This window comes from Garra rufa, chromosome 7 (assembly GCF_049309525.1).
Source record: "Garra rufa chromosome 7, GarRuf1.0, whole genome shotgun sequence".
NCBI classification, from domain to species: domain Eukaryota; kingdom Metazoa; phylum Chordata; class Actinopteri; order Cypriniformes; family Cyprinidae; genus Garra; species Garra rufa.
Genome location: NC_133367.1, coordinates 28977277 through 29003996, shown reverse-complemented (window position 1 = coordinate 29003996; position 26720 = coordinate 28977277). Strand labels below are relative to the sequence as shown.

General features: G+C 37.6%; 2 protein-coding genes across 2 annotated transcripts in view; one reads left to right on the top strand and one right to left on the bottom strand.

Annotated features, from left to right (window-relative positions):
* The window catches only part of celf5a (cugbp, Elav-like family member 5a), a 327723-nt gene extending 315229 nt beyond the window's left edge, over positions 1 to 12494 (top strand). The window contains exons 8-12 of the mRNA XM_073844616.1: positions 524 to 739; positions 927 to 1013; positions 1962 to 2105; positions 4570 to 4736; positions 6569 to 12494. Of these exons, the coding sequence (XP_073700717.1) occupies positions 524 to 739; positions 927 to 1013; positions 1962 to 2105; positions 4570 to 4697 (575 nt within the window). The 3' untranslated portion in view covers positions 4698 to 4736; positions 6569 to 12494. The remainder of the gene's footprint in view (positions 1 to 523; positions 740 to 926; positions 1014 to 1961; positions 2106 to 4569; positions 4737 to 6568) is intronic.
* Positions 12495 to 17213: 4719 nt separating this feature from the next.
* rgmd (RGM domain family, member D) lies at positions 17214 to 26303 on the bottom strand. Its single transcript, XM_073844271.1, has 3 exons — positions 26121 to 26303; positions 23567 to 24078; positions 17214 to 18678 (listed from the first exon to the last, which is right to left on the bottom strand). The coding sequence occupies exons 1-3, from the start codon at positions 26212 to 26214 to the stop codon at positions 17989 to 17991; spliced, it is 1296 nt and encodes a 431-aa protein (XP_073700372.1). The 5' UTR covers positions 26215 to 26303; the 3' UTR covers positions 17214 to 17988.
* Between the last annotated feature and the right edge of the window lie 417 nt (positions 26304 to 26720).

Below are 26720 nucleotides of genomic sequence, written 5' to 3'. Positions count from 1 at the left end.
TAAGGTCAGTACTAACTAAAAATGACATGCACTTTGTATGATCCCTCTTATTTTGGTGAAATAATTAACATTTTGCAGAATCGGCAAGGTGTATGTAAACTTTTGAATTCAATTGAATATATATATATAATATATATACAGAAAATAAAGTGTTTGCATATGTGTGTATATATGTTAAGTACATTTTTGTCAGTATGTAACGATATAATAGCATTAGCCTCAAAGCTAACTAGCTAAAAGAGAATTATGTCAGTGAGATAGATAGATCTTGTGATCGATGTGGGATAATGTTTTGACAATTTTCTGTGGTAAACGCTCTGTTTTAGCTAGTTATGAACAGCATTCTCTTTAGCATACATACATATATATATATATATATATATATATATATATATATATATATATATTTTTTTTTTTTTCTCTCTCTCTCTGTTTTAATATGAAATTGCAGACTTTCTGCACACTTTGTTTGGAAACCGTACCAACGTACAATGTGCTGTCTGTGTTTGTATTCCTGGCTCAGCAGGCCTCAGCTCACCGCCTGCCAACATCACCACATCAGCCGTCCCCAGCATTGTCACTCCTATCGTCAACGGCTTTACCAGCATCCCTCACCAGCCCAACGGGCACCCTGCGGTCGAGGCCGTGTACACCAACGGACTGCCCCCTTACTCCACCCAAAGCCCCACGGCTGCGGACACCCTACAACAGGCCTTCACTGGGGTGCAGCAATACACAGGTTCACTACCTACATCTAGAATCTATTCTATTTTGGTGCTGCTTACTTAAAATGGATGGTTGTTTTTGACCAACCATGCGTCAGTTTGTTGATTTCCCCCTACCCTCTCTTTCGAGTAGCCTTGTTCAATGCTGTATCACATAAATCCAGACTGTGTTCTCACACAAATTTCTCTCTGCGCGTACAGCCATCTACCCAGCGACCACACTGACCCCTATTGGCCAAAGCTTGCCACAGCCACCGCAAGTCATTCAACAGCAGCAGCAGAGAGAAGGTGAGGGTGAGAGATTTTTCTTTTGTTTTGGCTCAGGATGATGAGTGAATTGTTAAATATGCAGAAATAATTGCTATTAAAGGAATAGTTCAGCCAAAAATGAAATTTGCTGATTTATGCACCCTCAGGCCATCCAAGTTGGAGATGAGTTTGTTTCTTCATTGGAACTGATTTGGAGAAATTTAGCATTATATCACTTGCTCACCAGTGGACCTTCTGCAGTGAATGGGTGCCATCAGAATGAAAGTCCAAACAGCTGATAAAAGCATCACAAAAATCCAAGTAATCAACACGACTCCTGTTTATCTATCAATTAATGTATCATGAATTGAAAAGTTGTATGTTGCTTTTGGTTCTCATATCAGTCCACTATCCATAATATTGCTTTCTTCGTTGAAAAAGTCATATTTTGTCTGAATCGGGAGAGAAATAACCACTGTTTACAAGCAAAAACAATTCAGAACGGTTCTAAACAAATATGTTAGTGGATTTTGATGTGAGAAGACAACAGGAGATGGTCATTTGTTTCTTACAAACACAGCTTTTCATTTCACAAGACATGAATTGATAGACTTTTATCAGCTATTTGGACTCTCATTCTAAATGCACCCATTCACTGCAGAGGATCAATTGCTGAGAAAGTTATGTAATGCTAAACCTTTCAAAGTCTGTTTATTAAACAAACTCTTCTAACTCTTGGATTGCCTGAAAATGAGTACCATTTCATTTTTGTGAACTATTTCTTTAATTCTTTTTAAATTGATAAAAAATGTATTGTTTTTAAATAGGCATGTTTTAGCATTATTATAATGTAATTACAATGTAACAACATTGCAAGCATTGTATTCTGAAACAAAAGGGCACAAAGGCCTGAAGTTAACAATGTTATTGAAATATTATTATACTATATTTAATATATATACAGTGACTAACGTTTTTGTGTTGCAGGACCAGAGGGCTGCAACCTCTTCATCTACCATCTACCACAGGAATTTGGTGACAACGAGCTCATGCAGATGTTCCTTCCATTTGGTACAGTCATCTCCTCCAAGGTCTTCATGGACAGAGCCACTAACCAGAGCAAATGTTTCGGTGAGACATCAACATGCATTTTCATTTCTGTTTTGGTAACAGTATGGTAATAGATACCAATGATCTCAAAATGGCTAACTGATTCCAGCATGAGTGTTAAAAAATTCTGTCATTAATTACTCACCCTCATGTTGTTCCAAACCTGTAAGACCTTTGTTCATCTTTGGAACACAAATTAAGATATTTTTGATGAAATCCGAGAGCTTTCTGGCCTGCCATAGACAGCAAGTGTACTACTTAAGGCACAGAAATGTACAGTTGAGGTCAAAAGTTTACACCCCCCTTTCAGAATCTGTAAAATGTTAACTATTTGACCAAAAATATGGGATCATACAAAATGAAGTTACTTTTTATTTAGTACTGACCTGAAAGAGATATTTCACGTAAAAGATGTTTACATATAGTCCACAAGAGAAAATAATAGTTGAATTTATAAAAAATGACCCCGTTCAAAAGTTTACATCCCCTTGATTCTTAATAATGTGTTCTTACCTGAATGATCCACAGTTATGTTTTTTAGTTGTTTAAGTTGTTCATGAGTCCCTTGTTTGTCCTGAACAATTAAACTGCCTGCTGTTCTTCAGAAAACTCCTTCAGGTCCCACAAATTCTTTGATTTTCCAGCGTTTTTGTCTATTTGATCCCTTTACAACATTGGCTGTATGATTTTGAGATCCATCTTTTCACATTGAGGACAACTGAGGGACTCAAATGCATCTATTACAGAAGGTTCAAACGCTGACTGATGCTCTAGAAAGAAAAACCATGCAATAAGAGCCGGGAGATGAAAACGTTTTGAATTTGAAGATCAGGGTAAATAGAATCCATTTTGTCTTCTGGGAAACATGTAACTATCTTCTGTAGTTTTTAAAGGACAGCACTAAATTAAAAATATATTTAGGCAAAATAAGAAAAATGTACATATCTCCATTCTGTTTCAAAGTTTTCACCCCCTCCCAGCTCTTAATGCATGGAACCACTCAACAAAAACACAGCTGTGGATCATTCAGGTAAAAACTCAGTATTAAGTAAATAAACAATAACATGCAATTTGTACGATCCCTCTTATTTCGGTCAAATAATTAACATTTTGCAGATTCTGAAAGGGGGTTGTAAACTTTTGACCTCAACTGTAGTTATCGTTGAAAAAAGTATTCTCGTTGCTACATGAAATTGACTATTTGGACTATTCTAACGATTTTCTTACTATGTTTCTGTGGTAGTGTGGTAGTTCCCTTGCTGTCTATGCAGGGTCAGAAAGCTCTTGAATTTCAAAAATATCTTAATTTGTGTTCCGAAGATGAACAAAGGTCTTACAGGTTTAGAACGACTTAAGGGTGAGTAATTAATGACAGAATTTAATTTTTTTGGTAAACGAACCCTTTAAATATCTGTAAAAAGTCACAAATATGAACAAAACAACCTTAAAAGTATTTGATTACGGCATGCTAAATGTAACTGCAGAACAAGTACTGCGTAAGTGTGTTAAGTAATGCTTCTGCATACAGCCTGTCCCAAAACAACCAGTAATCGGTCTCTGTCCGTTTCACAGTGTAAACTCCATTCTGTATTCTGTGTCAAGCCACAAACCGGAGCGCTGGCTTTTAAAAACCCCTGAGCCAGAAAAAAAGTCCTAAGTGAAGCAAAAAGGCCCATTATGGATCAACATCTGTTCCCGCTCCAGGGGGAGACATTTCCCAAGCCACAATTAATAGCAGCTCCCGTCTCCTGGGGGAGGTTAATAAGATATAAATTTGTGAAGTAGGACCTATTTGCGGTATTGACTTATACACTATGCATTTACTGCATAATGTCAGGTCTGGGTAACAGCCGTTCGGTAGAGTAATTAATCTGCGGTGAGGGCCGCGGCCCGAGATGGACCGATGGGACTTGGCTGAGAGCACTGACATACATAGATTCCCTATTAAGCAGCCTTGTGGCTTTATCCCCCATGTCACCTCCATGCGGACCCTCTCGTCTTGTAGAAACAAGCCTTAAAATGGGGGTGCGGTTAGACGCCTAGGCCACTCTGCTCCCAGGTGGCTAATGGCCGACGAAAGCACCCGCTGTTTTTCAAGGTTCACTGCCGGTTCCTGATGATGCTCGTAATGCCAGGGAAAGTGCATCCTCACTTTATTTTGGCTTTTTGGTCACTGGCTTTTAAAAGGCTATGGGTTTGAACGGGAAGCTGGGGTTGTCACGGACGAATGTGGTTTGCATGCTGTGGGTGGCCCCGTTTCGGAGTCCTGTGGGGCGATTTGTCCCTGTTCTATACCACCAGTGGCTTATATATGCTCAAAAGTAGCCCACACAGTTGCATATATGGTGATTTTTCCAAGTTCGAAGTGGAAATAAGTTCATAAAAGAGCCATTTTTGACTTGCTGGAAACTTTAATGCGATGCCACATAATCAATTTTAGTACCCGAACGACTTGGCTCACGTCTGTTCTCGTGATCTCTTGCAGGCTTTGTGAGCTTCGACAACCCAGCAAGTGCACAGGCTGCCATCCAGGCCATGAACGGCTTTCAGATCGGCATGAAGAGGTTGAAAGTGCAGTTAAAACGGCCGAAGGATGCGAGCCGCCCGTACTGACAGGGCCCAATCCACACAGGGCTCTCAGCAACAGCACAGGTACCACTTTTGGACACCAGACACGATTTTAAAGAGTTAGTTCATCCAATAATTTTAATTCTGTCATGAATTACTCATCCTCATGTTGTTCCCAAACCCGTAAGACCTTCATTCATCTTTGGAACACAAATTAAGATATTTTTGATGAAATCCAAGCGCTTTCTGACTACAGTGCATCTGGAAAGTATTTACAGTGCTTTACTTTTTTCACATTTTGTTACAGCCTTATTCCAAACTGGATTCAATTCACTATTTTCTTCAAACGAAAAAAATCACACGTACATAAGTATTCACAGCCTTCGCTTAGTACTTTGTTGATGCACCATTGGCACCAATTACAGCCTCAAGTCATTTTGAGTATGATGCTACACCTATTTTTGGGCAGTTTCTCCCATGTTTTTTTGCAGGACCTCTCAAACTCCATCAGGTCTGATGGGGAGCATCGGTGCGCAGCCATTTTCAGATCTCTCCAGAGATGTTCAATCAGGTTCAAGTCTGGGCCCTGACTAGGCCACTTAAGGACATTCGCAGAGTTGTCCCGTAGCCACTCCTTTGTTATCTTGGCTGTGTGTTTAGGGTTGTTGTCCTTTTGGAAGATGAACCTTCTGCCCCGTCTGAGGTTCTGAATGCTCTGGAATGTGTTTTTATTAAGGCTATCTCAATATTTTGGTGCATTCAGGCCCTGCCGCTGAAAACCAGCCCCACAGAATGAGGCTACTACCAGTACACTTTACTTTTGGGATGGTACTCTGTAGGTGATAAGCAGTGCCTGGTTTCCTTCAAACATGATGCTTGGAATTGAGGTTCATCAAACCAGAAACTTTTGTTTCTCACAGTCTGAGTTTTGCAAATGTGTCTTCACTGAGGAGAGGATTGAGTCTTGCCACAATGCCATAAAGCCTAGATTCGTGGAGTGTTGCATCAATGGTTGTCCTTCTGTAGGTTTCTACTGTAGTAAATTTAGTTGATTGGACATGATTTGGAAAGGCACACACCTGTCTATATAATGTCCCACAGTTAACAGTGCATGTCAGAGCACAAAGCAAGCCATGAAGTCCAAGGAATTGTCTGTAGAACTCTGAGACAGGATTGTATTGAGCCACAGATCTAGGGTAAGGTATAGAATAATGTCTGCAGTATTGAAGGTCCAATGAGCACAGTGGCCTTCATCATCAGTAAATGGAAGAAGTTTAGAACCACCAGGACTCTTCTTAGAGTGGGCCTCCTGGACAAATTGAGCAAATAATGGAGAAGGGCTTTGGTTAGAGTGGTGACCAAGAAGCTGATGGTCACTATAGTTGAGCTCAATGACCATACGTGGATAGTTGAACAAAGATGCAAATATTTTAAACTTCTTTCACATTTCCATTATGGGTTATTGTTTGTAGGATTTTGAGGAAAATAATGAATTTAATACATTTTGGAATACGGTTGTAACATAACAACATGTGGAAAAAGTGAAGCACTGGGAATACTTTCCAGATGCACTGTAAACATCAAGGTTCCTACCACGTTCAAGGCACAGAAACGTAGTAAGGACATCAGTAAAATAGTCCATGTGACATCAGTGGTTTAACCGTAAATGGTGCTAGGGTGACGCAGAGGAGAAGAATTGTTGAATGAAGTCATTATTTTTGGTGTCTATGGAGTGACAGAAAGCTCCCAGATTTTTACAAAATATCTTAATTTGTGTTCCGAAGATGAGACAAGGTCTTACAGATTTGGAACAACATGAGGGTGAGTAATTAATGACAGAATTTAAATTTTTTGGTGAACTACCCCTAAAACAGGAATCCACTGTTAAGATTATTTATAATTATTTTTTTTTACAGGATTTGAAGAGTGAAATCTCAAAAGGAATTTAACTTTTTCTTTCAAAACAAACAAGAACAACATGAATGGATTTTTTTGAAGACATATCAGCATTTATTTTACAAAGATGTTCGGTACAGAGGAGGGGTTGCAGGTGAACCGGCACCCGTGGACAAACCACACTCGGCACAGCGCACGAAAGACAAGTGGAAGATCTCTCTAAAGACAGAGAACTCAACACGTCCTGTCTCTCGCTGAGCTTCGAACCGTCAGTCAAGCAACAAACAAAAAGAAAAAAGACGAGCGAGAACAACTTCGATTTCTATATACATATTATACACACATATGCTATTTAAAGGAAGAGGCGCTTATGGCTTTTATTACACTGGACAAATGAGGGTTAAACTTGAAGACCAAGGAAAAATGCAGTGGAAAAAAAAGAAGCTCTTCTTGTCCTGCTAGTGGACTTTCTTTCTCTTTTCCTCCTACCTTTTCTTCTGTCACCGTCTTTCAGCAAACGCAGGACATTCTGTGGTCACAGAGGTTTCCATGCCCTCATTGAAACTGATAAATCTTTCACCCCAAAGGGACCAAAGGACCAAACATTTTTATTCCTCAACAGAAATATATGGTATTAATAACAATACTAACACTACAAACTACTACTAACGACATAAGTTTAAAGAAAATTAAAAAAAAGCATAAATATTCGCTTCAGGTCGGAAGAGGAAAGGGATTTTGATTTCTTTTCCTTTTACATTTATAGCTACTGGGTTTCAGAATATTTAAACAAAATAGAAAAAAAAATGAAGAAAAAAAAGTATTTTAAAAGCTATACTATTTTAGTGGAGTAGAATATGTGGATTGGAGATTGTTAGGAGCATGTTCAACCATTTTCATCCATGAAGAAAAAAAAAAAAACAAGGGGGGAAACTGTCCATAATCCATCCATGTCAGAAATAGGCCCATATTCCAGAGAACAAATGCTGAATTTAACTATATATGCATGTGCGAAGTGTTGCTGGTTTAGCAAAACCTTGGGTAGATATTCAGTACACACAAACAAACATATTTATCCGATGAAAGCTTTACTTATTGAGCAGAATAAGTATACGCAGAATAAGCTTCAACGCAAACTGCCCGCAATATAACAGCTGTACCATTGCACAGGTAAATAATACAAAAACAGTTAACGCTTGACAGGGATGGGAAATTTTATTTTTTTCCAGTTTGTTTGATTTCATCAGGTCTACAGTCGTGGCCAAAAGTTTTGAGAATGACACAAATACTAGTTTTCACAAAGTTTGCTGCTCAACTGCTTTTAGATCTTTGTTTCAGTTGTTTCTGTGATGTACTGAAATATAATTACAAGCACTTCATACGTTTCAAAGGATTTTATCGACAATTACATGACATTTATGCAAAGAGTCAGTATTTGCAGTGTTGGCCCTTCTTTTTCAGGACCTCTGCAATTCGACTGGGCATGCTCTCAATCAACTTCTGGGCCAAATCCTGACTGATCGCAACCCATTCTTTCATAATCACTTCTTGGAGTTTGTCAGAATTAGTGGGTTTTTGTTTGTCCACCCGCCTCTTGAGGATTGACCACAAGTTTTAAGATCTGGGGAGTTTCCAGGCCATGGACCCAAAATTTCAATGTTTTGGTCCCCGAGCCACTTAGTTAACACTTTTGCCTTATGGCACGGTGCTCCATCGTGCTGGAAAATGCATTGTTCTTCACCAAACTGTTGTTGGATTGTTGGAAGAAGTTACTGTTGGAGGGTGTTTTGGTACCATTCTTTATTCATGGCTGTGTTTTTGGGCAAAATTGTGAGTGAGCCCACTCCCTTGGATGAGAAGCAACCCCACACATGAATGGTCTCAGGATGCTTTACTGTTGGCATGACACAGGACTGATGGTAGCGCTCACCTTTTCTTCTCCGGACAAGCCTTTGTCCAGATGCCCCAAACAATCGGAAAGAGGCTTCATCGGAGAATATGACTTTGCCCTAGTCCTCAGCAGTCCATTCGCCATACTTTTTGCAGAAGATCAATCTGTCCCTGATGTTTTTTTTGGAGAGAAGTGGCTTCTTTGCTGCCCTTCTTGACACCAGGCCATCTTCCAAAAGTCTTGGCCTCACTGTGCGTGCAGATGCGCTCACACCTGCCTGCTGCCATTCCTGAGCAAGCTCTGCACTGGTGGCACTCTGATCCTGCAGCTGAATCCTCTTTAGGAGAAGATCCTGGCGCTTGCTGGACTTTCTTGGACGCCCTAAAGCCTTCTTTACAATGCAGTGGAAAGTTTTTTCAGGATTAAGTTAATTTTCATGGCAAAGAAGGACTATGCAATTCATCTGATCACTCTTCATAACATTCTGGAGTATATGCAAATTGCTATTATAAAAACTTAAGCAGCAACTTTTCCAATTTCCAATATTTATGTAATTCTCAAAACTTTTGGCCACGACTGTACTATCATGCTTCATGAAGTAAGGCTCAAGTTTACTACTAGGAAGGACCAGTAGACCTTTCATATCGTCCATTTTGTGCATCTTTCAAGAACATACTCATCAAACAGTTGGTGCCAAATGTTAAATATCAACTGATAAAGCACATTGGTAAGTAAACCAAGCAGTTACAAAGATACCAAGCCTTAAACCCTTACACAGCCCACAAAATGAGGTTCATAACAGACCTACCGAAGGGACAAACTTGTTATTGCTTACAACTTCTGAAGCACATCAGAATTTTACAGGGACCATCTTGCAGCATCAAACTAATAATCAAATTTAGCCTCGGAAACCTGCACAATCAATTCCACATTGACGTTTGCGGAGTTCATTTCGCTAATAAATGAGTTTAAGTTATAGAAAGCGCTGGGGGACAACTCGTTGGATCCGCAAATAACCCATATTTCTAAGAATACGCTTCTCAGGCTGGTATGTATTAGCTTGACGCTAACTGTCTGCAAAGGTCTAACGAGCAGCCTGTAAAGAGCTCACGAACAGCTTGCAAATAGCAGCCATGGGGGGTTACAGTTGGAGCAAACTGATCCATCAATAAAAAAGCCACCCAGTCTGACATTATGGTGTACTTAACCGCAGCTGTTGCTTTGCTCTCAGACAAGTCACAAATATACACAACTCTAAAGCGCTTGACAAGAATCTTAAAGACCCCGTCAAATCAAAATCCGAGTTTTGTGGGTTAGCTCTGAGGCTAATGCTAGCTGACAAAGCTAACACATAAAGTTTGAAATGTACAGTCTTCTGGTAAAATGTACCCGTTAAAATCCCTAAAATGAAGTCTTTGTGATCTTGGACCCCAAAACCAATCTTAAGTAGCTTGGGTATATTTGTAGCAATAGCCAAATATACATTTTATGAGTCAAAATTATCGATTTTTCTTTAATGCCAAAAATCATTAGGATATTAAGTAAAGATCATGTTCCATTTAGATATTTTGTACATTTCCTTTCCTAGATATATCAAAACATATTTTTTGATTAGTTAGATGCAATGCTAAGAACTTCATTTGAATGCGATTTTCTCAATATTTAGATTTTTTTGCATCCTCAGATTTTCAAATAGTTGTATCATGGCCAAATATTGTCCTATCCTAACAAACCATACAACATTGCAAAGCTTAATTATTCAGATTTCAGGTTTATTAATCTCAATTTCAAAAAACTGATCCTTATGACTTTGTGGTCCAGGGGCACATTTGTTCGCTTTGATGCCAATTCTAGAGTTGTAAGTTACGTTTTACCAGCAATGCGCATTTAAATTGTCGTCCTTCATTTATCGCTAATTGGAAAACGGATGAAAAATGCTAATTTATAACGTAATACCATTTTTTGTCCAATCAGATGCTCCACTAAATACTACTTTACTTGCAAGTGACTACAAATTAAGATGTTTAGTCCTTTTTTTACTTGTTTTCCAATAAAAATAAAATATATATATATAGCATAAACAGTGTTGGGGAAAGTTACTTTTGAAAGTACTGCGTTATATTACTTTTGAAATCTGGGCAGGGCTTGCTTGTATGTTTTTAAAATAAAAAGTTAAGATTTTTAGCAAATGTAAAAGCCCTTTCACACCAAAAAGTTAAATGAATAAGCCTAAGTCTGAAAGAAAAGTAAATTCGCATCTGAGCAGTAGAACTGTAGATGAAGGAAGTCCAACACTCTTCAGCAATGAGAAAAATGAAGCACAAATGTTAGTTAATCTAAAGTAAGTTTTGCTTACTAGTATGGTTGAATTGGGTCAAAAAAGGTCAGCAGCAAAGACATTGGTTAATAAAATGGGATTAAATACATAAAGGGAACAAAAAGTACCTGGTTACTTTTTTGAGTAAATCTTGTAAATGAAAAATTAATGCTTTACTTTACTACACTCTTAAAAATAAAGGTTCCAAAGGGGTGTTTTTCCATTGATGCCATAGAAGAACCATTTTTGGTTCCCCAAAGAACCTTTCAGTGAACGGTTCCTAAAAGAAACATTCAAAAATCTAAAGAACCTTTTTCAACCATAAAGAACCATTTCTGAATTTGAAAGGTTCCATGGATGTTCAAGGTTCTTCATAGAACCATTGATGTCACTTTAAGAGTGTAGTAACTTGAAAAAAGTAATCTGATTACATAACTCGCACATTACGCCTGTAATTTAAACTAAAGGCTAGTGGCCCCGACTTCCTGTTTTAAAAGGAAATGCATCAGCTCGTCAAATGATTTCACAGGGTCTTTAACTATTAAATGGACAGTATTCTTAAAACGAGTTGTTTTCCTGTGCATTTAAAATTCTAGTTTGCCTTTTTCGTAGATTTTTACGTTCTATCCACGCTGCCGTTACGCTACTCTCACCATTTGCCAACTCGCCAACTCCGCACTGCCTTCGCAGATATGCCAAAACGACAGATAATATAGCGACACAGAAGTACAGGAAGTTCAGGTCCTCCCAGAATTCACAAATAAACAGAAATAGATGCAAAAACAGAGCTCTAGAATCTAGGTAGGACAGAAAAGCACATGTTTTGACCTCATTTGATTTCCACTGTGGATATTTGACCTGTTTGTCTTACCTAAAAATATATCTGTATGTTAAATGTTTAATCTCGCAGACGTCAGAAATAAGTTTTGCCGGAAAACATTAGCGTCGCCCGTATATCACGGCCGTTTTTTTAGCCTCAGGTCGCGCCGAAATGGATCGCATTCGATTCACAGGTTATAATGGCCTTTTTCTGCTGAACTCTCTCCATTTCATCTTCCCTCTCCTGTCCTGTGGTGGCATATCAGAACGTGGTGATATACAGACACGCAGCCCTCGGGCATCGGCGCTCTAATAACCTCATGTTGCAGGGGCCTTCCTCACAGAATCTCTCCATGCCAGATGTGAATTATTAAAATCAAATTAAATTTGGCCTGCATGTAAAAGCAAGTGTAATACAAATTAAAAATGGCAACTAGTGCCTGAAGTTTAATAAGTTTGAAGGATGATATCATTACAGCTCGAAAGAAAAAAAATGAGATTGGAAAGGCATATAAAATGAAACTTGATGTGTTGAAAGGTGAACCGACGGCGTTAATACAAATTGCGTTTGCGCCAGAAACGGGATGGGGGGTGGGAGGGGGGCGTTTTGCACTACAGGTATTTCTGAAGAAACCAGACCACCAGCATTTCATACTTGCTTTCTTCTCATTCGAACCACGTTCACGTTTCGTTCCTCAGATCTTCATGCCGAACTTTGACCTATGAGCATGCTCAAGGGGGGAAAGGGTGGGAAAGCTTCGGGGGGTTAAAGTGTTATAAAGGTACTACTCATATTAACAATATGAATCTTTAACTATGGTTTGTATGCTAAGGAAAGTAGCTTATTATAGATATGAAATCTGTATATTAGGGAACAGCAGCACATTTCTCAGATTCTATGGGGGAAAGTAGTCAGTGGGCGGGTGGGTTTCGGGGTGGGGCGGGTTTTTTGCTTTATAAAGATCATGTTAAAGTTCTGGTTTTCTCAGCACAAAGCGTAAGGAAATATATATCAAGAGTATTGATTTTGCTGTGTGAAATGTGCAGTGGGAGAGCCAGGCACTCCCTGCGCTGTTCTTAAAGCCTGGATGAGACAATGCTGTTTACAGTTGTTTTTGGTTTTCTTGTTAATGTTCGTTGTTTTCTTTTGATATTTTCCGAGAAAAGAGGACGAGAGGTACACCATCTATCTCTGCGATGTGATTGGTGTGGCATGAACAGCTGAAATGGACAGTGTTTCCGTTTATTTCTTTTCCTTCCTTTCTTTTTTTTTGAGACAGAGAAGACATGTCCAAGATAAATGCCTGAGAAACCAAACATCCTTTTGACATTTCTCAAATACTTGCTGCTTACATTGTTTTACGGTTATGCCTACTCATCTAATGATTTGCTGATTAATTTATGAACATGGTTATTTAATTATTTATTTATTTATTCCTGACAACAATCTGTTTATGAACCTATTTATTGGTTATGTTAAGAAAAATGTATGCATCGAAAAGAAACGCTTAATGGGCTTCTCTCTTTCTCTCTCTTTTTTTCAATTTTACAATAAAATTTTAAATTTAAATATGAGGTCTGTGTCTTTGGTTCTTATCTAACTGTAATGAGCCTAAAACATACAGTGCTGTAAAAAAGGTAAGTACAGAATCCTCTTTTTTTAACATGATACTGAGACTTTTGTTAAATGATCTTAATCTGAATTCAACACAGATGAAAACAAGGCTGTGAGGGACAGATGTACAGTCTTCACAATGGCACACAATGTATAAAGGTCCTACATCACTTAATTTTCAACTTCAAACTGTTTAATGGAGTTGTTGTCTTCTTCTTAATAATCTGAACGGTCATCTTTCTCACATATAGCATTGGATTCATCTTATCAATCAGCTCATCCTAAATGGTTCTTAGATGTTTGGGTAAATCCTCAATCTCAATGGTTCTCTCTCATGTAGTGCTGGTAAGATTCATTTTAGTGAACCTGAAACTCTTCCTCTCTCTTACTTATGTGTAGCACTGCAAAGTCTGTTCATTTTTTGTAAAATGGTTCATCCAGAATGGTTAAAAGGTGATTTTCTCAATATTTACATTTTTTTGCATCCTCAGATTCCAGATTTTCAAATAGTTGTATTTTGACCAAATATTGTCCTATCTTAATGATGTATAAATTTCAAAAAAGTGACCCTTATGACTGGTTTTGTGGTCCAGGGTCACATATATAGCATTGGAAAGTAAATCATCTTCTAGTTAATCAGTTCAATCAGACATTCATTGTCTTGAATTGGTTCATCCAGAAAGGCTCTTCCTATTTAGAATTTGAAAGTAAATCAAACAGATTTTTAAAAAATCTTTCATTTGCGTCCTTCCATAAAATTGGGCTTTTTATTAGTTTTATCCATTTTGAATGTGTGAGACTTCCAAATGATTAGTTGTTATAGGTAAATAACAGGAAGAAAATAAAACTGCAGTAATTAGTAAAACTATTTGCACCACCAACCAGTGTCAAGATTATGATAATGAAAAAAATAATATGATAACAAATACCAGTTTGCAATATTGAGCAGCAAAACACAGTTTTTGTCCTGTACCGGTAAAATGTGACACTGGAAGCCTTGCACGTTCAAATTAGGTGGACTGCATTATTTATGTAATTACTTGAATCAATTAAACAGTTACAGCTTACATTTTACAAAGCATGATAAAATGTAGGTCAAGAACTAAATAGTCTATACTGTGAAACCATAGACATACGAAATAGTGAATATACAGTTTGTCTGGCAGCTGAAATATGGGAAGAGAATAAATGAGGATGTGGTTGAAACATTACAGTAATGAACTGAGGGAGAGAGAGAGAGAAAAGAAAGGGGAGAGCCTAAAAAAAGTGGAGGCAGTGGCTCATGAAATAAATTGGCCCAATTACAATAAAGTGTGGCTCTTGGTCAGTGTGCGGGCCGAGCAGTTCATCTTTATTACAATCTGTTAATGAAAATCAATCCTCCTCCTGATAGACTCTTATCTCCACGGCCTCTGAGCGCCTCACACGCGGGAAGATAATAAATTAGGGTAATATTGCCTTTGATGAGGGAGTGAATTGCAAATTATCATAACTTTCCAAGATTTATGATACAGATGCCTAATTTTCAGGCTTGGTTTTTCCAGGCTTGGAGGTGTAGAGGGGCCATTTGTTAAAAAGTTCTGTAGCGCAGACTTATTAACAAATACACAACGCAGAACCTAAATGCAGCGCATTACGTATGCAAAAATGCAGGTTTGTAGATCTGAGAGAGAACAAATGACCTGTGCGAATGTTATATTTTGTCTACAAAGTAGTAAAGAAGTTCCTAAAAGCAATAAAAAACGAATATTAGAAATAAAAATGGAGCTGCATTTGCAGCCAATTTTACTTGAGTAATGAGATGTTTCCAAATGAAGCTGCCATTTTAACAAAAAAAAAAAAAAGGGAATTAACCTGATGCCAGTCGAGAAAGAAATGTTTCATAATGTGTGAAATTTGAAGAAAGGTTACAAAGTCATAAAGTCAAACATAACCTGAAATCATGAATTGCACAAAATAACAAAAGTTAACATGATCGATTTTCATTCTGTGTTGACTGGAAAGTTAGAAACTAACAACACGAGCGGGTCGGCCCAATTCTTATTTGCTGTTTACAAAGCCTTTTAAATTCTCAGACACCAGATTTTAATGCGAGGTATGCCAAATAAAAATCACACAAAACTTTAATGTATCCAGTAAAACTGTAAATGCTTGCGGTTATGGTTTCTAATTGATTAATTAATTAAGAAGGCATTTGTTTAAAGAGAGCCGTCCATCTATCAATTTATCAATCAACGTGCGGACATGTCCCGTGCCGTCTATTTATCTTGCCAAATATCCTATTAATGTCAAATTAATTTTTCCAGTGTGAATATTAATCACTCTAGAGGCTTATTTTAATTCATTAGCCCAATAATTGTCCTTGTTTATTAGATCAAAGTGAGCAAAGAACAAAGTGGTGTGTCCTTTTTATACACATTTGTTTATATAGCTCATTTTATACTGTATCTAGAACAGAGTAGGTCTATGAAGAGCATACTGATTACAATAGCGCTAATTAAATGACTGTACCGCGGGAAGATGGTAGTGAGACAAAAGGCATAAAATGCGCTATAAAAACAATAAAAACAGCCGCTGTAGTGGAGTAACAGAAGCATATAGCTGTCAGCACGTTAACCACAGACCTGCTCTATATGTACGGGATGATTTCTGACAGCTCTTAGTATGAAGAACTTACCTCTTTTCTTCTCCTCACATCGAGCGCTGTTAAAACTTGAGAGCGATGGAGTGCCGAGAGCGGCAAAGTACAAGAGAAGGGCAGCGTTGGAAAATGCTTAGTTTAGCATGATGAATGTGGTTAAACTGACGACATTTTAATCTCTGTCACGCGACCCCGGTCATTTCATACCGCTTTCCACCCCGAGGCCTGAAGGGTCCTTAACATCACGGGAACAGGAACATGAGCAATCGACGCACAAACGGCATTGCTGGAAAAAAGTGAAGGGCAAACTTCAACTGCTTTCATGGATAACCGGTCAGTCTTTGATTTTGTGTGGTAAAGTTTGTCTTAAATTGAGTCTAAAAAAAGTTATCAACTGAGAACGTTACATTAAAGTTAACTCGAGTAATATTTATGCGTATACTGCTGAATTGTTTAAATCTTGATTCTGATTGTTTGCCACTTGTTGCAATGCGTCAATTAATTTGCATAGTACTTAATTCTGATTGGTCGGTATCAGTCTGTATGATAACCATCATAAGCAAACGATTTACGATGTTTCTATGCAGGTATCAAGTCTCTCACATTAGTCTGCTGCCGTTTTTCTTATATAACAAAGTAATTTTGTCTTGAATTGTTTTTTTTTTTTTTCATATCAAGTTATTTATTTGGTAAGTTGCTGTGTAATATCAAGGCGCTAATCACCTATATATTTTGCCATAACAAATGGCTGACTGTACATTATTGCTTACACAACTGCAGCTAAAACGTATTACTCCAGCAAGTTCCTGCACCGCTTTTTATATTTTTTATTGGGCTGTACCAATCGGTCGGACCAAGGAAAACATTTGGAGTACTATAGTATAGACTGCTAAAAGTTATAACAAATCAAGGAGAAGACCGTCTGAGGAACAAAAGGTGTTTGTGGTTGGCCAAACTGAACCAGGATTTCAAAGACAAGAACCTTTGAAATCAACATTTGTGTTTGTTCTTGTTATTTCCTGTCAGGTAGATGAAATATTAGGCTAATATCTTAATTAATACTGCTTGTACGTATCTGTAACACTTATTAACTTAAGTTTGTCAAAATAGTGTGCCCTTTCCTGGTTACTAAGTCGTCCTCTTTGTGATTTAGCAGCTTCCACACATTTTTTCGTGGTTTAGACAGCATAAATTAGCCGAACAATATGGCCACTCATCTGGGTAACTGACCAAATTGTGATGTAAGTGTAAACCCTCTATTGCTGGTGTAAGGAAAGTGTCTTAAAGACGAAAATGTCAAGTTATTCAAACTTGCAACTCTATAGCACCCTCTATGGAGTGGAAAGCGTCAGACGTCGGAGAAAAATAATGACTTGAGATAGTCACAACTCATTTTTTTTAATATGGAAAACAACAGATTATACACAATACAGCAAATATTAGTTGTTTTATACAAACTACAAAAAAAAAATCTAACTAGATGGAACTGCTTCAAAACATCACATTTAAAACTTTAAAATCTATACACAAGTGAATGTACACATATAAAACACATATATACACTCTTTCAATATATTATTATATAAAGAATTTGTTTTGTTATCTCCTTAATAAGCAGAGCAGCTTGAAGAAGTCTTTTTTTTTACTACCATGACTGTAGCTTAATGTGTGGATGTATGGACCCAGAACCAAAAATATATGGATAGGTAGCATTTCACGTAGTTGTTGGATCCCGTGTAGACACATATTTTCTTATATCAGAGTAGAAAATTTGAAGTGCACCTAAAGTTGTGTGATTCTGGAAGATGTGAGAACATCCTATGTGACTATGTAATAATTTCATCCGAAAATGTCACGTGTGTATTACGAGTTTCCATTCTTTAATCGGTGATATCCTAGAAGATATGAAGATTAGCTGCCTTCATCTTTTCCAGATTCGAACGATTGTCGATTTCACATTCGGAAAGCCTGGAGTGTTCTGGCGTTATCCGTTTTTAAGAGTAAAAACACTGCCATGTTTAAATGGAAATGAGTCTGATTCTCTCACTTGCAGACAGTTTGAAGTCAGTTTGATTGTTTTTCCAGGAGGTTTTCATGGTTGAAGAACAGTCTGGCTGGTGGGTATCCATCCTCAAGCTGGCGTCTAGACCAGCTCATTCAGTTCAACAGCAGCAGAAGAACCAGAGCTGTGAAAACTGAAGGTATAACTATTGTTCCTCTACTATAAATGTGTGGAGTCCTGGGTGAACTTTGTTTTAGAGTGCTAGGCGGAAGTGCCTTAAGGTCCTCCAGGGCACCATAAGCAGCCATGGAGAACTCCGGATCTCCTGTTGTGAGAAGATCAAAAACGCACGACTGGAAATAAACATCCTCTACCTGCAGCATCTCTCGACACTTTGTGGTTGCACGTTCCAACATGTCCACATGTGCCGAGAGGCCTGGCTGTAGCTCGCCCCCATCGTCCTCCCCGTACCAGCCTCCCGTAAGTCGTGGAGGACGCAAGCTCTGCTGGCGGTTGAGCACGTGAGCCTTGATAACCTCACTGCGCGGACAGCCGTGCAGACACAGCTGCAGGCCGCCGTTCTCCTCCGCTAAGTCCTCAGGCATGCGAATGGCGAAAGTCAGGTAGCGTCCGACTTGTCGCACGATGATGGACGTGCCTAGGTAGCGAGCGTGGATCTTCACTTGCCGTATTCCTAGACCTCCACTACCCTCTACGATCCACAGGCTCTCTCCTTTCCCACCGCTTCGCGTGCCGTCCTGGAACGCTGACGGCAGGTCCTCGGTGGTGGCTTGGTACACCTTCTGCTCAGTGCAGTCATGGTAGGACTTGAAGATGACAGTTATCTACAAGGAAGATCAAATGGGAAATGGTGAGTAATAACTCGCACTGAAAATCAATACATGAAATTGCTTTCAATTGACTGGAGGATTGTTTCAACATTGTGTTTTTGTGCAGCCTGATTTTCGCTTTAAAAACTATATGCTGAAACGTGTCCTAACCACTAGGTCAGTGGTGTTTTCGTATTATTTATATAGTACTAGATTTCAATTTTAGTCACTGTTATGTGCTTTTGACTTTTTTTTTTCTTTTTTTTTTTCTTAGCTTTATTTTTATTTCAGTTTTAGCAACACATTTTTAATTTTTGTTTTAGTTTTGTATGTAATATTTACATTTTTATTTTAGTCTTAGTACATTTAACAATGTTTTTAGTTTTTGTAGTTTTGTAGCTAATATTTACATTTCATTTTAGTTTAATACTTTTAGCAACATTTAAAATTTTGTTTTAGTTTTGCATCTAATATTTACATTTTATTTCGGTTTTAGTACTTTTAGCAACATTTTAAAATTTCATTTTATTTTTGTAGCGATTACATTTTATTTAGGTTTTAATACTTTTGGCAACATTTTAAATTTTCGTTTTGTAGGTAATACTCACATTTTTATTTCGGTTTTAGTACTTTTGGTAACATTTTAAATTTTTGTTTTATTTTTGTAGCGATTACATTTTATTTAGGTTTTAATACTTTTGGCAACATTTTAAATTTTCGTTTTGTAGGTAATACTCAAATTTTTATTAAGGTTTTAATACTTTTAGCAACATTTTTAATTTTTGTTTTGTAGCTAATACTTACATTTTACATTTGGTTTTAGTACTCTTAGCAACATTTTTAATTAAAGTTTTAGTTTTGTAGCTAATAGTTTTTTTTTTTTTTTTTTCAGTTTTAGTACTTTAAAAACATTTAAAATTTTTGTGGCTTAAGGTGCGTTCACACCGGACGCGAATGAAGCGGCAAGCGCGAGTGATTTACATGTTAAGTCAATGCAAAGACGTGAATAGCCATCCTGCGGCGCGAAACGCGCGAATGAGGCGGCGCGAATGGCGCGGCAATCGCTTGAAACGCTCAATGCGCGCCGCGCTATTCGCGCGAGTTCAAAAATCTGAACTTCGACGGAATTCCGCGCCGCGGTAACCAATCAGGAGCTTGCTCTAGTAGTGACAGAGGCAGAAATCCGAAACAACAATGGAGGACAAAATCACCGTTGCTGTCTGTGGTTCCTCGGAGCTGTACGATACATCTTTGGACTTTTGTAGAAACAGGAATAAAAGGGATCTTGCTAGGAATAAAGTGAGTGAAGAGGTCGGACAATCTGGTTAGTTTTAAAAACCGCTCTTTACTCAATTTAACCTACATATACATACATATTGAGACTTCAAGCAAGCTAAAGCTGGCAAATTGAGCTCATTCACCTATTTTACAACTACTTTCCCGCTGACGAGTGGCAGAAGCCCCTCCCTTGACGCGAATTCGCGTCTGTTGTGAAGAAAATGTCACGCGCGAATGGCGCGAGTAAACTCAAATGTTCAAGCGTTCAACTACGCGCGAATAGCGCGTTTTTTCCGCGCAAGTCGCGTCCGGTGTGAACGCACCATAATACTTACATTTAATTTCGGTCTTAATACATTTAGCAACATTGTTAATTTTAGTTTTATTTTTGTAGCTAATACTTACATTATATTTCAGTTTTAATACTTTTGGCAACACTTTTAATTTTTGTTTTAGTACTGTAGCTTATATATATATATATATATATATATATATATATTAGGGGTGGAACGGTACATGTATTCGTTTCGAACCGAATCGGTACGGGGGTCACGGTTCGGTGCATGAATTTAAACGGAGAATACACGGTATGAAAATAAAAAAAAAACTTGCCTGCAAAATAATTAATGAAATGCGGAACTACTGTTAGATACGCGGGTTCTTTAGGGACAGCTAATATTTAGCCCCGCTTTAGCTCTGAAGCTCTGATTGGCGTCGATGCAGCCGAGCTCCGTCTATGTATGCGCTCTATCAGAGCCCGTCTACATTCTCTGGCACTCTGCAATTTTTTGTCAGCTCGACGGTCCATCATTGTGGTCCAGGGATTTCCTGAACTTTGATTTGTCAAGCCCCCATTATTTTGACGCTAATAGAAGAAACAATGCATGGAGACGCATAGGCTTGGAGCTAGAGCGCAGCTGATGGTTGCTTAGAAACGGCAGACGCTTCCGGAGCGCAAGCGCCCGAGCGCTTTGTTGATCAGGAAGAAAGCGAACGGCCCCTTAGATCGCAAGTTTGGGAAAACTTCGCTTTTCCAGTCATTTACAGTAGTACAGGCGAGAGAGTGGTGGAAAAGACGAGGACTGTGTGTTGCCGTTGTTCAGCGGTTGTTGCTGGGTATGTGAGTGGAAATACATCTAATTGCCTTCTGCATTTTTGTTTTGCTTTTCCCTCCACTGTACCGAAATCATACCGAACCGTGACGTCTGAACCGAGGTACGAACCGAACCGTGACTTCTGTGAACCGTTCCACCCCTAATATATATATACTGTATATATATATTATTTGATTTTTTTTAGGTCTTTCAGCAATGGTTTTCATTTCAGTTTTGTAGCTAATACTTAGATTATTTTAGTTTTAGTACTTTTAGCAACATTTTTAACTTTAGTTTTGTAGCTAATATTTACATTTTTATTTAGGTTTTAATACTTTTAGCAAAATTTTTAATTTTTGTTTTATTTTTGTAGTTAATTTTTTTTTTTTTTTTTTTTTTAGTTCTTTCGGCAATGGTTTTCATTTTAGTTTTGTAGCTAATAGTTACATTGTATTTTAGTTTTAGTACTTTTCGCCAATGTTTTTAATTTAGTTTTAGTATAGTATCTAATATTTATATTTTATTTTGGTTTTATTTCTATTAACAATATATATATATATATATATATATATATATATATATAAACATAAACAATAACAACACTGAACCAAGAAACAAAAGCATTCAAACTAACAGCAACCTCACTGGTCCAAAATCCTGCATTGCGTTATTAAATTATGCAACATTAACATATTCAAACATCAGAAATGTTCAGATTGGACGTGATCATCTCACACTGTGCAGCTTTTTTATCTATCAGTGGTGGACAGACAAATTAATTCTTATCCCATTTATAAAACTGTAATAAGGCCAAAATAAATTTGATGATGAAAATAATGTGGATAAGAAAACACTTAAAAACATTTTTGTTTACTGAAATAATGCTGAAATAATAAAAAAAGATATTTAAAATATTTAAATCAGATGAAAGATATTAAAAATAGATGAAAATGAAGATGAAAAAGAAATGTTTGCAAATAACTGAAAAAAGTTTAAGTTAAATCAATAAAATGACTAAATGGAAATGAATAAATCAGAACTAAAACTCAAATAAAATTAACCTGAATACTATAGTAATATATTTGAAAACAAATTAATTGACAAAAATGACAAAAGCACATAGCAGAATTGCTAAAACTTTAACATTAAAGCAAAGCTGAAAATATAACAATAACAGTGAATTCGAAGTGTGAACAAAAACTACAATAGTATCGAAGTAATACTAAAATAACATTGGAAGCTTGCTAGTGCCAAAGACCTAGAGCTTGAGAAAAAGAATAAATAACAGGAGTCACCACATGATGGCAGTAGAGGACCAGAGAAACCCAAAATGGACAACTTGGGATCTGCCAATATCTAATCTAAACCAAACTCAATGACTAATCAATGGAACATCCAACAACAAATTTTTAGAAAACTCAAAGTCATGGAGCTATAAACCATTAACGGTCAGTAAAATTAGGTCATATTCTACATGATCAACCCAAACACGTCCACTACATTTAAACCTAAAGATAAAGCACTGATGCAACGTTGTGTCAGTTTAAAAAACATATCATGAGCTCTTCTTGGGCCAAATAAGATCTTTAAACAATTATTCTAATAAACACTTCATGTTAAAGTCAGTGGCCCCACGAAAGTTTATTAAAATGACAAGTTTTATGTCCTCTGGTATTATATTACTATCCCTCCTCTGAAAAAAAAAAAAATGCACAGACATTGCCATTCCCATGTTACAGTCATACTTCATGTCTGTTAACCTTCCAGAAACTAACTGACCATGACTAGAGCCTGAATAATTTATTTTCCATTCCTCCTTTTTGTGTCTCCCCCCACTCTTTGTGAAACAGCTGGGGGATTCTATTATAGTCTTTCACTCCTGCATTGTCGCCACGGCTCAACTAGTCTAAATCCACGTGCCTTAATAGAAGAGAGAAAAAATGTCCCCCTAATGACATCATTGTTTGGGCTGACTGTCTGCCTCTCTCAAGCTTTTGGTTTGAATGGTTTCTTTGGACCATGCGAGAACATAAGAAATTGCACATTTTTCCCTAACAACCTCCGTTTTCAGTTAAAATTATGTGGTAATCTATTTAAATATTATATAATGTTAATTAATATACATTGCCAAGCAGTTTCATATAGTATCAAAGGACATTTTCAACAAAAGTGTCTAAAACTATGTGACTGACTTTCTTCTGCGAAGTACGAATGAATATATTTTGAAGAGTTTTTCAACTTTTTGTCCATACAATGAAAGTAAATGAGGCCCAACACCAAGAAAACCAACGTTCTTTCTTCTGTGAAGATATTTTTGAAAAAAACATGTTTTTGTCTTTGCAAATCATGGGATTTAAATGTTGGTTTTGGACCCAACTGACTGAAAGTTGGCCAAAAAGTTCTTCAAAATGTCTTCATTTGTGTTCTGCAGAAAATGATTGCTTTTTCACATGTTCAACACTTGCACTGAAGACAAGGCTTCAAAAAAATCATGGTTACTAAGTTAACACAAGGCAATTTGTACAACTAACCTTGTTGGTTGCTGTAGCACTGGAACCTTCAACCACCGGTACGTTTGTGACTTGAACCGAAAGATATCGGTTGTGGATGAGCGGCCAGGCTCCTTCAACCCTACATGTCTGGAACTCGTCCCGAAATGTCCGCAAGTGAGGATCGCCGAATAATCCACAATGTCCATACTTTTTCTGTTGGGCCGCCGGGCCTGAGGCGAGCACCCTGCTTTCATAGTTGCAGACGTCCACCACTGGTGGCTTCGAAGTGCTGGGTGCTTTAGCCGACGACGTTGGGCCGTCGCTGGAGCAGTTGTGTTGTGCAAAGAGCTCTTTAATACGGAAAACAGCGGAGTGGTACACCAAGTCCCCTCTACAGCCATGAGCTGTGCGACGCGTACACAACGAGTAGGCCCTCAGAGCAATGCAGTAGTCCACATCTGGAAGCACCTCCTCTTGCAAGCCACCGGAGGGTGAGAACGAGGCCACGTACTCCGCATTACAGCGCTGAATTCGACATTTTTGGCAGCACACTGTTGAGAATCAAGAAGAGTTAGGCATTAATGAGATTTGTGGGAGAAGCACTATTTGATGGTTGGTTGGTGATGAAGCTTTAGATGTTTCTAGCTGAAGACTAAATCTGTTTAAGAGCTACGCAACTGCTGTATTTTGTCATTCTGACACATTCATTGGCTGCTGACTCGAGTCAGCATGGCATCTGAAGAGATAACTACAAGCTGGTGATTGCTATTCCGAACCAAGAAAACATTCCTCGTCTGAATTCCTTTTAGTCAAGTTGTTTTATGGTTACGGTCTAACGAAAGTGTGAAATAGTTACTGCTTCATTTGATATGATGACTTTTAACTGCTTTGAATACAGGCCCAACAATAACAAACTATATGAAAAACTCCCACTGCTAAGACACGGTAATTGTATTCAACAGGGTTTCCACAAATTTCGACCAGTGAATTTCCATGACTTCAATAGTAGTTACTAAAAATATTGCACAATAGCATTAAGCAGAGGTGTTCACTGGTAAATCAATGTGATAAGACTAAGCCTAATAGACAAATTTGTGAGACTGGTGTGAGATGTCAGTGTATTGATTTTCTTTTGGATTGGCTGTAGATGCATTGCTCATTGTAAACACATGGTAAAATGGTGGACTGTCAGCGACGTGTTATGAAAAACATTAATAATTCTGCTCAACTGGATTATTTGACTTCAGTTTACTCGCACTGTACGCGTATTTAGTAAATTTGTGGGCTGTCATACGGAATTAAAAACAATAAGTAATTTTTGTCAACAATTTTGTCATTTTAAGATGTAAAATGATTTACCTTAATGTTATGTTACTGTTTAATATGACCCTGGACAACAAAACCAGTCTTAAGTAGCACAGGTATATTTTTAGCAATGGGCAAAAACACACTATATAGTTCAAAATTATCGATTTTTTTTAAATGACACAAATCATTAGGATCGTATTCCTATCGTAAATATATCAAAACGTATTTTTGATTAATAATATGCATTGCTAAGAACTTCATCTGGACAACTTTAAAGGTGATTTTCTCAATATTTAGATTTTTTTTGCACCTTAAAATTCTAGATATTTAAACAGTCATATCTATATTGTCCAATCCTAACAAACCACACATCAATGGAAAGCTTATTTATTAAAAAAATGGCTGGCTATGACTGGTTTTGTGATCCAGGGTCACATATTAAATTAAACATTAATAAATACATTAAAACATTATTATTGGCTAATGGTTAACATTAAATAAATCATTATCAATCTGTATAAAAACACTTTCAATCATACTTTGAGCACCCAGCAAAGTGTTTGCAAATTGCTATGTATACAAAATCAATTTGTATTCAATTCACACTCGCGAACGTTTAAAACGTCGTCTCGCGACACAAAAAAAAAAACATCGTGCTTTATTTGAGAGGCGAAACGTTAGGCGGTTAAAACGCGCAAGTAACACAAAGTGTAAATAGTCAATATTCCATCGCTGCTGCTCACAAATGACTGTTTATTACTCTTTAACTCACATTTTTTTCTTCAACACAGTCACGGGCTTTCGAAGTAAACAGCTTCAAACAGAGACACACCGAGAAGCTAGCCAGGTTAGCGAAAGTTTTGCCAAACTAATAACATTTCAAATATCTGACTAAACTAAGCAGTACGCTTAAAGAATTGTAAAAAGTTAGGATTAACTTCTAACATCACTTTAGAAGGTAAGTATAACATTTGGTTATCACTTCAAACTTTTAAAGCGATATATTGAGTTTAAATCTTTTCGCAAACACGGTGGTGATTTGCTAGCGAGTTAGCAGCACAACTCTGGCCTACAGAAGAAGTAAATGCGTATTAAATGGACAGAACATTAATACGAACGGGCAGTTGCATTAAACATTGCGTTTGAAGTTTAAAGTAAAATACTTTAAAATAGATTTCGATTCAGCAGCTTTTCTCTAAACTGCAGTGTAAAGTTTTCCCAGCAGCTCTTGCTCCGGGATGTGTGCACGCATTTAAGAGCGATTAATACGAGTAAAACGATTTACCTGGTCGGAGTAACAGGCACATAGAAACCACTAAAAGACAAATCCAGTTCCAAAGCTGCCGCTTAGCCAGGTTGAGAGTGCCGCTTCTCCCCATGCCAATCCATTCAGTTTGATTGCAGTTCTCCAACTGCTGCTCATCGGCGTTGAGGCTGCGAGAAATCACACAACTTTTTCATTCCCTTCCCCAGCCACTGTCATTCAAAGGAAAAGTGCTGAAAAGCATCGCATGGGAGGAGCTTCTATTCGCCAGCCCTTTCCATGAACGCTGACAAGTGCTCAGTCACGTCTTTATACAGTTATGCAGGGAAAAAGCATGCACATGAAGAATTAACGATTCTGTAAAGGAACGTTTTTAGGTAGCATCAGTGTCGTTTGGTTCATTTTCCATTACAGGGTCAGTCAACTGCTATGGAGTTTTTAATTATTTAAAACTCGATTTCTGCGTAAATTAAGACTACTAATTGTAGAAAAGGCATTTTTGACACATGCATTAAGTGTGCCAGAAACAAACATGGGAACAAACTGTCATAAACTGCATCTCTTTGGGCTATGAGCTAATCTGGCTAATCTGTGTAATAAGCAAAGGAAAACTGAAGAAAT

Coding starts and splice junctions, on each gene's coding strand:
- rgmd (XM_073844271.1), bottom strand. CDS start 26,214: ATGGGGAGAAGCGGCACTCTCAACCTGGCTAAGCGGCAGCTTTGGAAC. Junction 24,079..26,120: donor GTGCCTGTTACTCCGACCAG/GTAAATCGTTTT, acceptor GATTCTCAACAG/TGTGCTGCCAAAAATGTCGA. Junction 18,679..23,566: donor GTGCTACAGCAACCAACAAG/GTTAGTTGTACA, acceptor TCTTCCTTGTAG/ATAACTGTCATCTTCAAGTC.